General features: G+C 38.7%; 2 protein-coding genes across 4 annotated transcripts in view; one reads left to right on the forward strand and one right to left on the reverse strand.

Annotated features, from left to right (window-relative positions):
- CMSS1 (cms1 ribosomal small subunit homolog) overlaps positions 1 to 5,048 on the reverse strand; it is a 242,779-nt gene extending 237,731 nt beyond the window's left edge. The window contains exon 1 of the mRNA XM_062595855.1: positions 4,941 to 5,048. Coding sequence (XP_062451839.1) covers positions 4,941 to 5,001 — 61 coding nt within the window. The 5' untranslated portion in view covers positions 5,002 to 5,048. The remainder of the gene's footprint in view (positions 1 to 4,940) is intronic.
- Positions 5,049 to 6,827: 1,779 nt separating this feature from the next.
- Positions 6,828 to 14,930, forward strand: part of TBC1D23 (TBC1 domain family member 23) — a 34,238-nt gene continuing 26,135 nt past the window's right edge. Inside the window, exons 1-3 of one of the 3 annotated variants that reach the window (XM_062595897.1) lie at positions 6,828 to 6,907; positions 13,418 to 13,529; positions 13,780 to 13,885. In XM_062595897.1, coding sequence (XP_062451881.1) covers positions 6,867 to 6,907; positions 13,418 to 13,529; positions 13,780 to 13,885 — 259 coding nt within the window. In that variant the 5' untranslated portion in view covers positions 6,828 to 6,866. Of the gene's footprint in view, positions 6,908 to 13,417; positions 13,530 to 13,606; positions 13,662 to 13,779; positions 13,886 to 14,930 lie in introns of those variants that run through there. The other 2 variants (XM_062595878.1, XM_062595887.1) reach the window with 2 other exon arrangements.

Genomic DNA, 14,930 nt, shown 5'->3' on the forward strand with positions numbered 1-14,930 from the left:
TTGCACAAGTAGTTCTAGTTCATCCATGAGAGAATCTGCCTTCTTCACTTCTTTCTTAAAGTATACCTTTTGATAAAAGGCTTAAAATTCACTCAGGTTTCAGCCATTGCCTCCCCCAAAAATCAAAATACTAGGAGAAGTTTCAGGTTTGTTCTTTGTCTTCAAAGAGACACTGACTATATGAGATCATGGTATAAAAATACAATACAAATGTTGTATTTTCTGAAAAACAGCACTTGCTACTCTAACAAGAATATTTATGATTCTTCCATTTTAAAAGGTAAAAATTAACAAGATACTATTATTGCAAGCAATCCTCCCTAGCTTTTCTGTAATACCAACTAACATGAGTTACTGTTTTAGAACAGTAAGATTCATTTATTTCCCTGGTATTAATGTCTCCTTTATTCTTCTTCCCCGAACAGTGTTTATTCCAACAGTCTAAATGGCTCTACTGATAATTTGCGGGAAAGCTCCTTTCAGATAGGTCTTTCTTTAAAACTACCAAATTCTAATTCCTAAATAAAGCAAAAGTTGGCAGTGATTGTAGCAACACAGCCAGAATTCGGACTATTCTGTTGAAGCAAAGAGAAATTTTGATGCATTGTTATTCTTTTCTTTCTCCTTTTTATTCCACAGCTAAAAGTTTAACTTTACCACAGAATTAGCACTCTATGTGACTATTTTTGCAAATCTACAACAGAAACCTATGCCTCCCTTAACAGCTACCCAAGAAATTCTCTGTCAATATGTAAAACAGGGAAGGTAAAAAGATCAGTTCACTGAAAAATTATTGCAGCATCTGCTCTACAAGACATATTTGTGACAAACATAGAATTAAAGAATCACTCTGATGTACTAAAAAGAAAAGCCTTCAAATTTTATTCATTAAATATGCAGGTAACTATAAATCCTGAGGCTACATGTGACATACGCTCATAAATAAATAAAGTCCACAGAAGCACCCATGGTATGTTCAGCTGTTTGCAGAATAGATGTATGCAAATGTGAAGAAATAAAACACAAATTACAGAAAAAAGCAGCTGTCAACTTGATATGCTTGTTTATCAGAAATCTGAAAAGTGGCTTGAGTACAAGTCACTGGTTTCATCAGAAGTGACAGCAACTCATCAGATGAGCCAAAAAAGACAAATCTTTCCACAGACAGATCAGCGAACAGACCCCAGCTCCAATCAAGCAAGAAAACGCTCACCAAATGTGCTGCAACGAACAGTCTGCTTCCTACTAGCTGCACATCACACATACAAATTGATGCTATTTGGCGTCCTTTCTTCCCAGTCTACAGAGGAGAAAACTGCTGGCAAAAGAAATTACTTCCTACAATAGCATCCTTTGCTTTAGAGCATGCAAAGGACCCCACAAGTTTTGTCAAATCACCATCCATAGTATTATATCATACTTCAGGCATATTTGTACTGCTGACACAGAAGAGTTTCCCTGTCTTTTCCTGCTGTCTTAGGATGCTACAAATCATTTCCACCTAGGAGAGCCATGCCTCATATAGGCTCTTCCAGACAGTGGAGAACATTGCTGACTTATGGGATTAAAGGAGACAAAGAAAGTATGGAGAATGAAAGACAAGGAGTGGTCACAGAAAATAAGGAAAATGGAACAATGTCTGCAAAGTAGAAACTCAGTCTTCTCTCTTAAACTCTTGGGAGATGGGGTGGACACACTGGTTAGAGGCAAGACATGGACATTTACAGTGCTGTGAGAAGTGCTTTTTCTGTTCTGGAAGAGAAGAGGAAAGAAATGGTGTCTTTCACCAGTATGAACTCTCCTCTGTCCTCTCGCTTCTAGTTCTGAACGCAGTATAAAAAAATGATACTTAAGATCGTACATAGTTGTGACATCAACTTCTAAAAAGGAGAGAAAGAAACTGCTGCCTTGCAGTTACATGATGTGGGACATCTGTAACACTAAACAACACTAGTAAGGAGGCAGCAATTCCTAACCACTCTCTCCACAAATCTCCTTTAAAAGTTAAAGGTTTGCTGAAGAAGTTATTGAGCAAGGTTCTTTAGTCTGTGATATGTGACAAGGTAATTAGATGGATAATCCCTTCAGCTTTTTTAAAAAAATTCTATGAACCACTTACAGGAGGGTAAACATTTATGTCTCATAAGTACCTTATCTTTAACAAAGATTCTTAAAATAATGATTTCTAATGATGCAGCTAAAAGAAGACAAAGAGTTAGTTACATATCCATTTATTGGGATATATATTTTGTGTTTCCACTTCCTTTAAGTTAGTATGAACATCTTTCACATACATTTCATCTTAAATGTAGCTTCTTCTAACTAAAAGTTGCACTTCCGAGGGCTGAGGTTTTGGGATGAATATTCTAGTGGTCAATTTTTATTCTAGGGCTAGTCTTAATGGACTTGGCAGAGGTCGTATTTTAAAAATACATTTCAAATTCTTCTGTTTTGCACCTACAGTTTTGACAGATAATTTTTAAAACATGTCAACAAACAAAGTTGGATAATAAAATATTTTTTAAGTGAACTTGATTAAATGTTTCACAAAAATAAATATGTTCATGTGTGTCAAGAGCTAATGGGAAACTATATTCCTGTACCTGTTTACCATGTACTTTGTAAACCCTGATGTCCTGTTTCTTGTCAACTGATTTTAAAGCATTTTACAGTGTCCATAAGATGCAGTACACATTAACGTTTAATCAATTTAATCATCTTTAGTGGACTGTAGCTAATTGCATACATTTTTCATCATCATTATCTGACATGTAGTAAACAATGGGACAAAGCACCTAGATATTTCAAATCTTTGGTATTTCCTTCGGGGGGGGGGAAGAACGGAGAGGGGAAGAAATAGCTTCTTGTACTGCATGTAAGTTGAATAGATTGTTTATGTTTATACTTTCCTCATACCCTCCAAATCCTAGTTTTGGATGGATCAGCCATGAGAAGTAACCAAAAAGAGCATAGCCAGCCAGCTGAGGGAAGTGTCTCTACTTGGCACTTGTGAAGCTGTATCTGGAATATGTTACCTAATTTTGGGACCTCTAGTATAGGAGAAATAACAAACTGGAGAGAGAAAAGCAGAGGGCTACCAAGATGGTCAGGGGTTTAGAGCACATGCTGTACAAGCAGAGGCTTAGAAAACTGTCCTTTTTAAGCCTATGAAAGACTAAGGGAGGGATCCCTCTTTTCTTTACCATATGCATACAATTTTTGCATAGCTGTCTCTCAAAATATTCTCTAAGTATCTTTCCAAAGGAGTCAGCTGTTATTGCCAAGACCCTGAAGGATTTAGTATCTGCAGTCCAGCCAGAGCTGCAGGTATCCCTTAACTCTTAATAACATTGTCAGGCCAAAAAAAAAAAAAAAAAAAAAAAAAAAAAAAGGTAAAAAGTCTAAAGTAATTTTTAGTTGCCTAGAACTGCCTACCTCTCCAGGCTGTCTCTACATTACAAATGCAGCACCCGCCCCCTTCCCATTCCCCTCTCCCCAAAAGCTTATTGCATTTTGGGACTGTACTGCAGAGCTTGAACTTCAAATCTACTGAATTTGCAATATAGGTCACCTTACCCTACATTGCCCTGCTTCTGCTGCAAGGCACTGTTCTGCAGAAAATCTAAACAACAGATGCCTTGGTAAAACCTTCCTACGCTACAAAATTAACCTCTCCTCCCCTTTTGTGAGTTGTCTTTTAGCCAGATCAACTCTGTGAATGAGCTATCACCTTAGCCTGAAGCCTTCCCAGACTTCTGACTCATTCCTATTGACCAGTCTGTTAGCTCTAACATGTATCTTTTTACTTGTGTCCATAAGCATTTTTACTAAACATACACAAGCTGTTGGCTTAGCTGTCAGTTGCAAGGTTCAATCAGCTCCTTATCAGCTTATGACACCCAACTCTTATACTAAGTAAGACTGATGAAGCCTGATGAAAATTAAAGGCCCCCTCATATAGGCCCCAAAATCATAAGTATACACAAGCCTTCTCAGTGTTCTCACAAGGTTCAGTTTCCCAAGTGTTCCATCAATTGTGGTGTAGTTTCTTTTACTAAAACACAATAGTGTAACATTGAACTCTGACATTAAAAGTAGCACATTGTACATTTCCTCTGCAAAGCACATTAAGACACATTCATAAAAAGCAAAGTATAAAAGCCATCAGGAAAACTGACAAATTCTGCCTTACTCCCATACCCCTAAGAGAAATGGCTGTAGAAAAGAGGGTATTTAACTTTTGTCCTTTTACAATGTTGCATGACAGGATGATATGAGATGCTCCACTAATCAAGTGGGCGATGCTCTCCAAGTACTGCAGCTATTTTTCCCTCTAAAGGCTCTGCTATGGTTACAATGTCTTTAAGGCCTTTCAGAGCTGTAAACAATTTCACCAAAAGGCATACAGCTCCTCTGTTTTGCAGAGGTGCAATATCATTTCCTTAAGTAAGATCAATTTGGAAGACAACAGTTCAGAAGCTAGATGATTGCAGAGGACAGCTAAGCTCTGAAATCAAAGCAAGCAATTTCCTCCTTTCCCTCACCCATCTTTTTACTTTCCTTAAATATATTTTTGTCGGGTGCATTTCTGTTGTTATTTAAGTGTTTATATTCTTGTTTGCTGGTTCATCCCCTAATAAACCCAATCTGATGGATAGAAGATTAGATATCATTGGGCTGCAGAGAATTTGTTTACAAGCAAAAACGTGAGGCATCGGCAGAAGGCAAGGAAAAGCTGACAGGAAACACAGGAAGGAAAATCAAGTGAGAGAAAAAACTCTAGAAGGAAATTAAAAACCAAGAATGAAAAGAGCGCCGGGGGGGGGGGGCAGGGTTAAAAGAAAAAAAAAAGGTACAGAAGGAAGGGGCTGAGGGATGCTCAGCCGTTAGGAAGCCTGTTTCAAGCCCGGCATGAGGAGGAAGCTCCGGGAGGCGAGTACCTGGACTGCTGCGTGCCCCCGACGCAACCTCCCACCAGGGCTCCTCCAGCACGTCCCCCATGCTGCCGCGCCGCCGCCGCCACGCGGGGAGGGCTGGAGCGCGCCGGGCCGGGCCAGGCCGCGCGCCGCGCCGCGCCGCGCCACGCCCCTCCCGCCCGGCCACGCCCCCGCGCGCCGCGTCCGCAGCACGGGGCGGGACCGCGTCCGCCGCACGGGGCGGGGGCGCTTGGGGGAGCCTCCCGCACCGTGGTGGCGCACACGAAGAGAAGAGGCCGGAAGAAGAAGAAACCATTCTGTCTGTTTTTCCATGTCTCCTTCTTTTCCCTACCTTGCCCACAAGTGTGTGTGTGTGTCAAAGCTTTGTGGTATGTTATTATTTGTCATTATTAGGGCCTGATGTACTTTGAACAAAATGTTTTTTTCCTGAGTAATGATAAGTAGATTTTTTAAAAAACATGCTTTTAAAATATCTATGAAGTGGGAAAAGGAGTAAAGGAATTACAGCTAATACCCTCTCCATAATATGTACTTTTTGTCTGAGTTGGGTTTGATGCTGTAAAGTATCTTTCTTGAATAGGATTATTCATGTAATCTTTCTTGAGACACATAGATATGCGTGAAATCATGGTAAGTTACCTTTTCATTAGTATTCTTGAATATTTGGGAACAGGATCCTACGCACAGTCAAGCGAGCGTGTATCTTTTCTCACAGCAGCAGTCCTACTAAAGTCTGGGCGTTTACAGAGCTGGAACATATCCTGGGGTAAGCTGTGGGAATAAAACAGACAACTGTAAGGACACTAGCCTATCGTTAGGTGGCACTCTTAGGCCTTGTAGAAATTACTTCACTCTTAACTTTCACAGATTTACCTATACTACTTTTTTTTTTTTGCCTTTGAAGGTGTTGAATGAGTAGGGAATATGCTTTAGTGGTTTTCTATCGAGGGTTAACAATGAATGTTAACAGATAATTGTTAGCTTTTGCAAACCATTTCAATAGGGTTCTATGCGTAAGTTAGGAATTTTATGATTTGTGTAGTGTAGTCTGGCAAAATACAGTAGAGAAAGACATTAATAAGAACACTTTGCATGGTAGAACTGTTCATTACAAATGATCTTTCACTGAAAATCTTCCCTACCTGGGAAATCAATTTCCTACATTTTCTAGAGGAAGACTTCTGGAGTCCGTTTTGATCGGTACTTGCAATGGGCTTTTCCCTGCCTACTGCCTACACTGAAACAGAAAAGGCCGGGAGCTGATTGAGACATGCAGCAGCAGCTCAGGTGCCAGATCCCCCCTTCATACTCAAGAGACGGAAAAATCCCTGTCAGCCTTTTCCTCCAGGGTGGCACGCCCAGCTCTGCCGGAGGGATGCTCCTCTGCCGCCGGACCTCCCGCAGCGCCGCTGCGGCCGGTGACACACGTCTGCCCTTCAGAGCGCAGTAACCCGAAAACGAGTCAGCGACCGCCAAAGGGGGATCTCTGTTAGCCCAGCTCTTGGCGAGCCTCGGCCGGCGCCGCCACCCCGCGCCCGCGGGCACGTCTGCCGCCGGCCGACAACGGCCCCCCATCCCTGGCGTCCGTTTAACCGTTGCCTCCTTCCAGCCGCGGCTCCTCGGGCGCCGCTTCCTGCCTCCGCACCCCGCTTCCTTGCGGCGAGCTCAGCCCTTCACTAATAGCGAAAGTCATTCAGGTGCCCCAGTGCGCACGGCGGTAGCCCCGCCGACACACGCCCGGCCCGGCCCGGCCCGCCTCCCCGGGACTTCGCCCCTCCAACGCCCCAAGGCTTTGCCAGGCTTTCGCGCTTTACGGCAGGTGCCCTCACTTCACGACAGCCACGGGACGTACAGGGCAGACCGGGGTAGTGGTGGTGGTGGGAAGCCCGGTTGCGCTTTACGGCCGGGCGAGGGGGCACGTCAACAGCTATGGCGGAAGGGGAAGAAGCGCTACCGCTGTCGAGCAGCTGGTGAGTTAGGGGGGTGTTGGGATCCTCCTTGTCCGCTCTTTTCCTTCCATGGGGGCAGCGAGGAGCCAGGAGAGGTAGAAAAAAACCCGCTCGCGGCCTCTGAGGCGGAGGACGGCGGGTTTAGAGGGGGAGTGTGAAGCGCTGAGGCCGCCGCCGGGAGGGAGTGGGGGGAGGCTGTGGCTCTCCCGCAGGCACCTCCCGGCGTTTCAGTGCTGGCTCTGCCGGAGCCCCTGGGGGGAGGCGCTGCCTCCCAAACCGGGGCAGGGCAGCGCCTCGGGCGGGAATGAGGGGGCTCCAATTTCAAAGCAGAGATTTTTATTAGGCGGTAGCAGCTCCTTGAGGTGGGTGCTTGTCTCCTTGGACTTCAGTTGCTGAGTTCAGTTCAGCTTCCTCTTGCTCTACCTACCTGCCCGAGTGAAAATGAGAAAAAAATAAATCCCAGATTATTTTTACAATATTTTTCCCCCTTCTTCTAGTGTGGCTCTTTGTTTATAATGGTACCCCACAAATCTGTTCTCTTATTTTTTTTTCTCTCTTTGTATTTCTGAGTTCTGCTCCTTGTTCCTCCCTCATACATGTTTCTTAAACAGTTACCTGTGTAGTTGCCTTACAGACCTGTTTCTTATGGTCATTCTCAATCTGATGATTTTGCTTATGTACTTTATTTTATGTGGGGATCCAAAATCTTGTGCTGAGTATGCCTAGCCTTCTTTGTGCTGCTTTAGTTATCTCACTGTAAAGAAGCCAGAATTGTTATGCATGCAGATGTAGATGATTTCTCGTCTACATCTGCATTAGTTTTATCCTCAAGAATGATATTTGTAAAACTGTCTACTGAATATCACTTATCAGCAAATAAAACCAAACTGATTGGGGTTTCTTGGGGTTTGTTTGCTTGTTTCAAAATTTATGAAGCACTTCTTACAGGTATGGTATTACATAAATACCACTTTTTAAATCTTGGTGTATTGTAATTACAGAGTAGGAAACGGACTCATTCACTGTTAAATCTTGACACTTTGAATTATAAGCCTGGTGGTTGGATAAGAAATACATTGAAAAATATCTGAAAAAAATAACTTCACACCTGTTTTATTGCTAATATTGAAAGAATATTGCAGTCTTTAAGATCCCAACAAACTGCTAAAACTTGTATCAAGAATGATACAAGTTCTAGACTTACTTTGAAGTTATAGCAAGCTGCATTATTACCATTCTGACTACCAATTTTAAAATATGACTATAGTAAATTTAATATGCTGGTAGTATTAGAAAAGGCAGATTTGAAGGCATGCAGTAGGAAAGATGAAATTAAAAAAACACTTTGTAGGAATTTGTGGAAACAATTCAAGAGTGTTATGTTTAAATGCTGCATTGGGATGCCAGTTACAAGAGCTGCACCTTCTGAAGAACATGTAAAGCTGAGTTCCTTCTTTTTTGTTTAGAAGCTTCGTGTAGCTTCTTATTTTGTTATTGTTTTTTCTTTTTCTTATGCAAATTTAAGTGAAATATTTTCTCTTTCACTTATTCATTTAAATTGTTTTGTATGCACTGCTGGCTGCTGTGGAACAGTAGTTATTTTTCTAAATATAAAATGTATCATTTAAAGGAGATTTTTTTTGGTGTACAATATTATCATAGTATTGAAGTATATAGGATGTACAATAACATTTTACGTTAAAAAAAAGTCCACTGAAACATGAAATAAGGTATATGTACATCTGAAGTCTGCTGAGAATAAAAAGGACAATTCTGGTTCCTTAGAGTTCAATTCCTTAGAGGGATTCAGAGGAAGATGAAGTTTTCTACATACTCGAGGCTCTTAACACAACTTGGGGATATTGATTGACATAAAATGCCCCTGATATTTTTCATAGTACTTTCCATGTCACCTTGACATCCAAGGCTGGTGCATGTGACTTTCTGGGGGGACAAACTAATGATGAGTTAAAACCCTATATACTCATACTGACTGCTGAATATGTTGTTTAACAGAAAGCAGAGATTTTGCCACAATATAGTTAAACTCTGTCTGTCTGTTTCTCTCTCTCTCTCTCTCTCTCTCTCTCTCTCTCTCACCTTATTGTATAGAGTTACTGAAATTTGAGTAACAGTGTTGACCTTAAAACAACAACAAAAAATCTGTCAAGACCTTGATGTTAAGTGCTTCTTTTTATTTAATTTGCATATTCTCCAAATTTATTTGAGAAATTGCCAGAAATACTATATTTGATGCTAGAATAGATGTCTGCATCAAAGGCTAAGAATGCTGTGAAATACAAAAGGAAGTAGGTTGCTTTCAAGCTATACTGTAAAATCTTCATATTTTGGCGGCTTATTTGATTATTTTAACCTTAATTTCAATCAGTTCCTATGTGTGTAGACAGACAAGCCAGACTTCTCAGTAGAAATGGGTTGTAATTCTGAATTGTAATTTTTTATCACCTCGTTTAACTGGGAAATAAAATGATTTGAATTTAATTTTTGTTCTTCAGGTTTTCAAACAGATAAAGATATAAACAGTTGTGCATGAATTTGTAAAACCTTTTTGTGGATGTTTGCTTAAAACTCAAGCTTCAGGCGTCTGGATTAAGTAGTATTTTTATTTTAAGATCTATAGTTTAAGAGTTAAGACCCACACTAACTAAGTACAACTCTAACTGTGGATGGAATCATTCAACTTATGGTTCCCAAAATACGCTCCAATTTTTCCAGGCAACAAAATGACAAAGTTAGAGCATATATATTATTCCATGCTCAAAGCGTGGTTTGTTAATGCTTAGAACCATGGTCCTTCTTCTGAAAGAATGCAAAAATATCCTTTGAAATTAAGTGAGAAATTGATACACTTGAAAAAGGATAAAGAAGGGGCAAAAATGACAGGGAATTAATTTTCTTCTCTAAAATTCCGTAGAGAACAAGATATCTTTAATGGTACTCTGATTACAAGGGATATTTTGAAGTAAATATGAGGGGTTAATTTTTGTTTGTTTTCAGTACAAATACTCTACTTTCAATTTAAAATAGCTCTTGTTTGGGATTTTTTCAGTAGTCAAGAGGATCATGAATTAAAAGCAGGAAGCAGTGTAACTAACTTTATAAAGGTATATTTCTGGAAAAAAAAAGGAAGCATTTATATAGATAGACATTTTCTGTGATGGGAAGCTATGCCCTTTGCTCTGGGAAAGGTAGAATGATGGCTATAAAGAAACAGCGATATTAGCTATTGACTTTGGAAATTTTAATCAGTACTACTCACTTGTGCAATTGTTTAAGTAAGTCTTGTTTGTGGTTACTGTATGTTTAAATCAGTATACTTTTGTCAGCCTCTTCAAGCAAAGTATTTTGTTCAAAATAGAGTTTAGTTCTACTTTCTTGGAAATAAAAATAAAAGTCTATTGAAAGAATAAATTAGTCTCATCCAGCACTAACACACACATCTACACTCTCTTCTCATAACTTTGGGAGCAGCACTGCTGGATATGGATCTGTCTCTCTCTTCCTTTATTTCTGGTAGTTGTAGCATAGTGTAGAAACAAAGAACTTATGACTGGATGGATTTGATGCTGCGGGCAACAGCAGTTTTGTAGAAACTGAAACTGGTGATCCTCTTGGCAAGATACTTTTTATTTTTTAAAGCCTGTTTTAAAAAAAAAAAGCAGCTTTGAGATACACTTCACTGTCTAGTTTGGATTCTGCATGAGCTGGGTATATTTGTGTTTGGGAGCTGAGCAGGTTCAGCTGGTAGCAACCTTCCTTCTCATTTAAGGGAAACAGGAATGGCCTGTGAAGACAAGTTTAACAAATACTTGTCTAAATACTACTTTTTACGCTGGACGTGGTTGTGGCCTACTAGAGCACTTCATGAGCAGCTGTGATGAGCATGTTACTTAAAGGAATGTAGGTGTAAATAACCAGTCTTTTGAAGTGTTACAGCATCATAATCTTTTGTTTCAATCTCCCTTTTTTTAGGACAATGAATAATATCTTTTACAGGCAGGTGTTTAGTAGTAGATTCAGTTTATACGGGAAACCAGAGTTTGTTTGGTTTTTTTGGGTTTTTTTTTGTTTTGTTTTGTTTTTTTTTTGACTAAGTGTATTTTAGCTAATTAATTTGGTACATGTGGAAGACCAGTCTTACTGTGAAAATAAGTAACTATTAAAATGTGCTTACTACAAGTTAAAACTTTAAACTTTCAAAGTGGGCTTTTTGTCAGAAATTTATTTTGACTTATAGGAAACAGCTCAAAAGGATCTGTCTTTCCTAATAACAAATCAGCAAAAGTAATCGACTTTGGCAGGTACATTGCAAACTTTGCAACCTCCTGATGGATTATAGCTTTCTTAATACTATACATCTTTTCTCGTCTTGTTGCAGTTCACTGAAATATTTTTCTTTTCCCTGCTGTTCACATCTCCACAATTTCTAAATTTCTTCATTAATACTTATGAGTGATTATTACCAAGCACCTCAGAGACAAAATAAATAGTACATCTTAAAAAACCAAGTCTGAATGTTGATCAGTTTTTAATGACTCCACTCCTCTCTCATATCTTAACTGTTTTGGCTAAAAAATCTCGGTGAATGTCAGTGAAGGTAGTTACCAATTGATTATAGTATGTCACTTTACTGGCATGGATTTTAGAGATCCTTCTGTAACTATGGAAGTTTACTTCAGATGCGCTAATAGTAATATTATGAATTTTAATATTTATAGATATTTGTCTTGTGGGAATTAATCAACCTTAGGAATTGACTGGGATTAGATAGATTGTAACCAAAACTTTGACTAGATTTCAGGAATAGTAATGGAGCCATGGAAGAGCAGAAAGCAAGGATGCTCCGTCCTGGAGGAGTTTGCCCATAAAGAGAAATGCTGCATCCTTTCCAAAGGAAGTGTAATAATTGCTGTTCATTATGAACAGAAAATTTCCCGGCTGACTTTCGGGCAATGCAAGACAAGGGTCCAGATTGCTAGCAGTTTGCAGGAATGTATATAAAACAACACTGAGTGAAATAAGGCAAAACAGAGCCAGGGAATATGTGTTAAAGAACCAAAATCATTTCCATGGTACCTTTCAAGTTAGCATGAACAGAATATTTTTTTTAGAAAAGAATTTATTTTAACCTTTGAAAACTCCCTGCTTCTAGTCTCTGAATAATCTTGAAAGCTGACAGAGGAAAAGAGTAGTGAACTGAATCATAGTTGAATAATATATGTATTTTTTTCTGCTCTATTTCATATAACTCCATCTGATAATGCATCTATAGTGAGAGATAGGAATATCAAATCCTTGCTTTTTACGGTAAAGTAGTAAAGCTGTCACTTGTCTGTCATCCTCATCAGGGTAAAAATTGCTGATGACAGTATTTAGAGAGACAATTTTGCAAATAGCGTGTTGTTAAGCAAACAGATGAATCACACATTTGCAGATAATATGTTGAAGTTGACCTTGATGTTAACTTATGCACAGCTTTTTAAGCTGTGCATACTAGGTACTAGTAACTGTGGAATTAGGGCCTATGCAACTATGAAAACTTCTTTGCCAGGTATGTTTTTGTAATTTGTCCTTGCAGTTTCACATGTATGAAATGATACACTTTTTTTCCAAATTTTTCTCTTTGGCACACATAGAGACTAAAATTAATTGCTATAGTTTAAGATCTTACCACCTAAAATACAATTTACAACCATTGTTTATGCAGTTGTTGCTAATCATAGCTAATTTAGTAGTTGGATAATATTTCTAGCAACTAACCATACTTTTTTGTGTGCTATGATTCCAGGCCTAGCCATAGTGCTTCTAATTTGTTTGTCACAGTGTGCCCAGAAACTTGCAATATTTATACAGGAGAACATCTAGCTCTATTCAGCTGATGTCTGGTGTTATCTTTTGTTGAAATAGATCATCCTAGAGATCATACAGTTCTGCAGAGTTCTAGATCTGTCCTATGTAAATGTTCTGGAAATACTTGATTTTTATTCATGGGAAATTGATTTGATTGTTTAGTTTTTCCAACATTGATTATTCTGTACATAGTTGGAAAACAGGATAGCGGATGAACATGCTTTTGTATGCTTGTGTTATTCGCAGGAAATGAATCTTTATATTTGAATAAAATCTGTCCTGAATAAACAATTATGTTCTATATTTTGCTCTGGCTATAAACCCCCTGGGTGTATGCTTGAGTCTTTAGGTCCGTGAAACAAAGTCTTGAGCTTTATGTCAAAGATGATGGAAAATAGTTAAGATGTTCTTCTGCTTTGTGAAAGCAAAGAAATGTATAAACTTAGGTTTTCTCTTATATAAATTGAATGGAATAAGCAGTTAGACAGACAGCTTTACCTGAGAAATTATCTAATAATATGCCTTTATCTTTTAAATGTGTATTTTTTGTCTGGTAATATCCTTGAGTCTACATTTATTTCATAGATGCACACTGAAAAATATTGTATGATGAAAATATTATTTTTAATAGTTAAACATACTACATTATCATTACCACAGGGAAAAAGATCTTGCAGAAGCTCTAGAAGAAGGAGGTTGTGATCTTGAAACTGTGAGAAACATCATTCAAGGAAGGCAATTGCCTGCTGATCTGAGGGCCAAAGTCTGGAAGGTAAACATGAACTTAAATCAAGAAACCGGGAATACTTGAAGGTATATTTGATTTGAAGTGAATGTTTTAATTATCAGGTATCTCTACAGAAGAGCTGCCCTGTTCATGTGACACTGAAACTTTCGTATGCATGTACGTTGGTTCAGTTTTTGAATATTTGCTCTCAACTGAGTTAAATTACTGCATCCACTAATTAGATAGCTACAGAAGCGCACTAAAAATGTTTAGGGACTTTTATTTTTGCTTGCAGATTGCACTTAATGTTGTAGGAAAGGGGGACAGCCTGGCATCCTGGGATGGCTGTTTAGACCTACCAGAACAGAGAGTAATTCATAAGGATTGCCAAGAGCTAATTGGTAAGTTTAATTCCATTTGGATCACCTATATGGAAACTTATGTCCTTTTGGTTGTCTTAGAGCTTTGCTGTTTGAATTAAATACCTTAATGGTTTTTACATTTTGAAGGAAGCTTTGAGGAGGAAGATGAGAGAGCACAGAAAATCAGAAAGAAATCATAGTAAGAAAACAGTATCTTATCTGCACTCACACTCTGAGATGGGTGACATCATGGAAGTTCCCAGTAGCAGCTTGTAAGTGATAGTTTGCACGGACTAAACAGAGCCCAGTGGGAGGAAGGCCTCAGGAGTTAAAAAATATAATTTCTATTTCAGTTTCCTTCTTCTAAACCTGACCTTCTTCATATTGTGTCCTGCCAGTTTTTAATTGTCCAAAGACTTGTACTTAATCTGAACAGCTGATGTAACACCAAAAATGCATGTAGCCTCTAAAGGAGAAAATATATTAATCATTCTGAACTTTCTACCTTTTTAGAGAGAGTTTGTTTTTTTTTTGTTTTTTTTTTTTTGTTTTTTTAGTAGCATTCTCAGCAAAAGTGAAAGATTGCATTTGTGAAAGCAGAATGTTGCCAGGATATTAGAAATAATATTCCTGCATATCCATAAGGAACTGCCACGGGATCTGGTTGCCGGCTCATCACAGAAAATGACCCTATCATTGATACCATGTAATAATGTTAGTATCGGTGTTCAGGTGGCTGATTCAGTGCTGACTCACAGATTCTGTTATTTCTTCCTGTGGTATTGATAAGAGGATTTTCCATTTTATCACTTGTCTTACTTAATTTTTGCATGATTGAATATTAAGACAGAGAATGGAGTTACTGCATACATACGTAGCACTTTTAGATTGCAGTTGTACATTTTATAGCTCTAAAAACCGGCAGGACTTATTTTCCTTCCTTGTCTGTCTTACAAAAGAAAGAGAAATTACACTGTTATCAAATCACAGTATCTTTTCAGGAGGAGATTCATATTCATACCATATAGAATTAAGCACTTTAACCTCCAAATGCAATTAGTGCTCCTTCTTCCTTTGTTTTTTG

Source organism: Rhea pennata, chromosome 1, assembly GCF_028389875.1.
Source record: "Rhea pennata isolate bPtePen1 chromosome 1, bPtePen1.pri, whole genome shotgun sequence".
Lineage (NCBI taxonomy): Eukaryota > Metazoa > Chordata > Aves > Rheiformes > Rheidae > Rhea > Rhea pennata.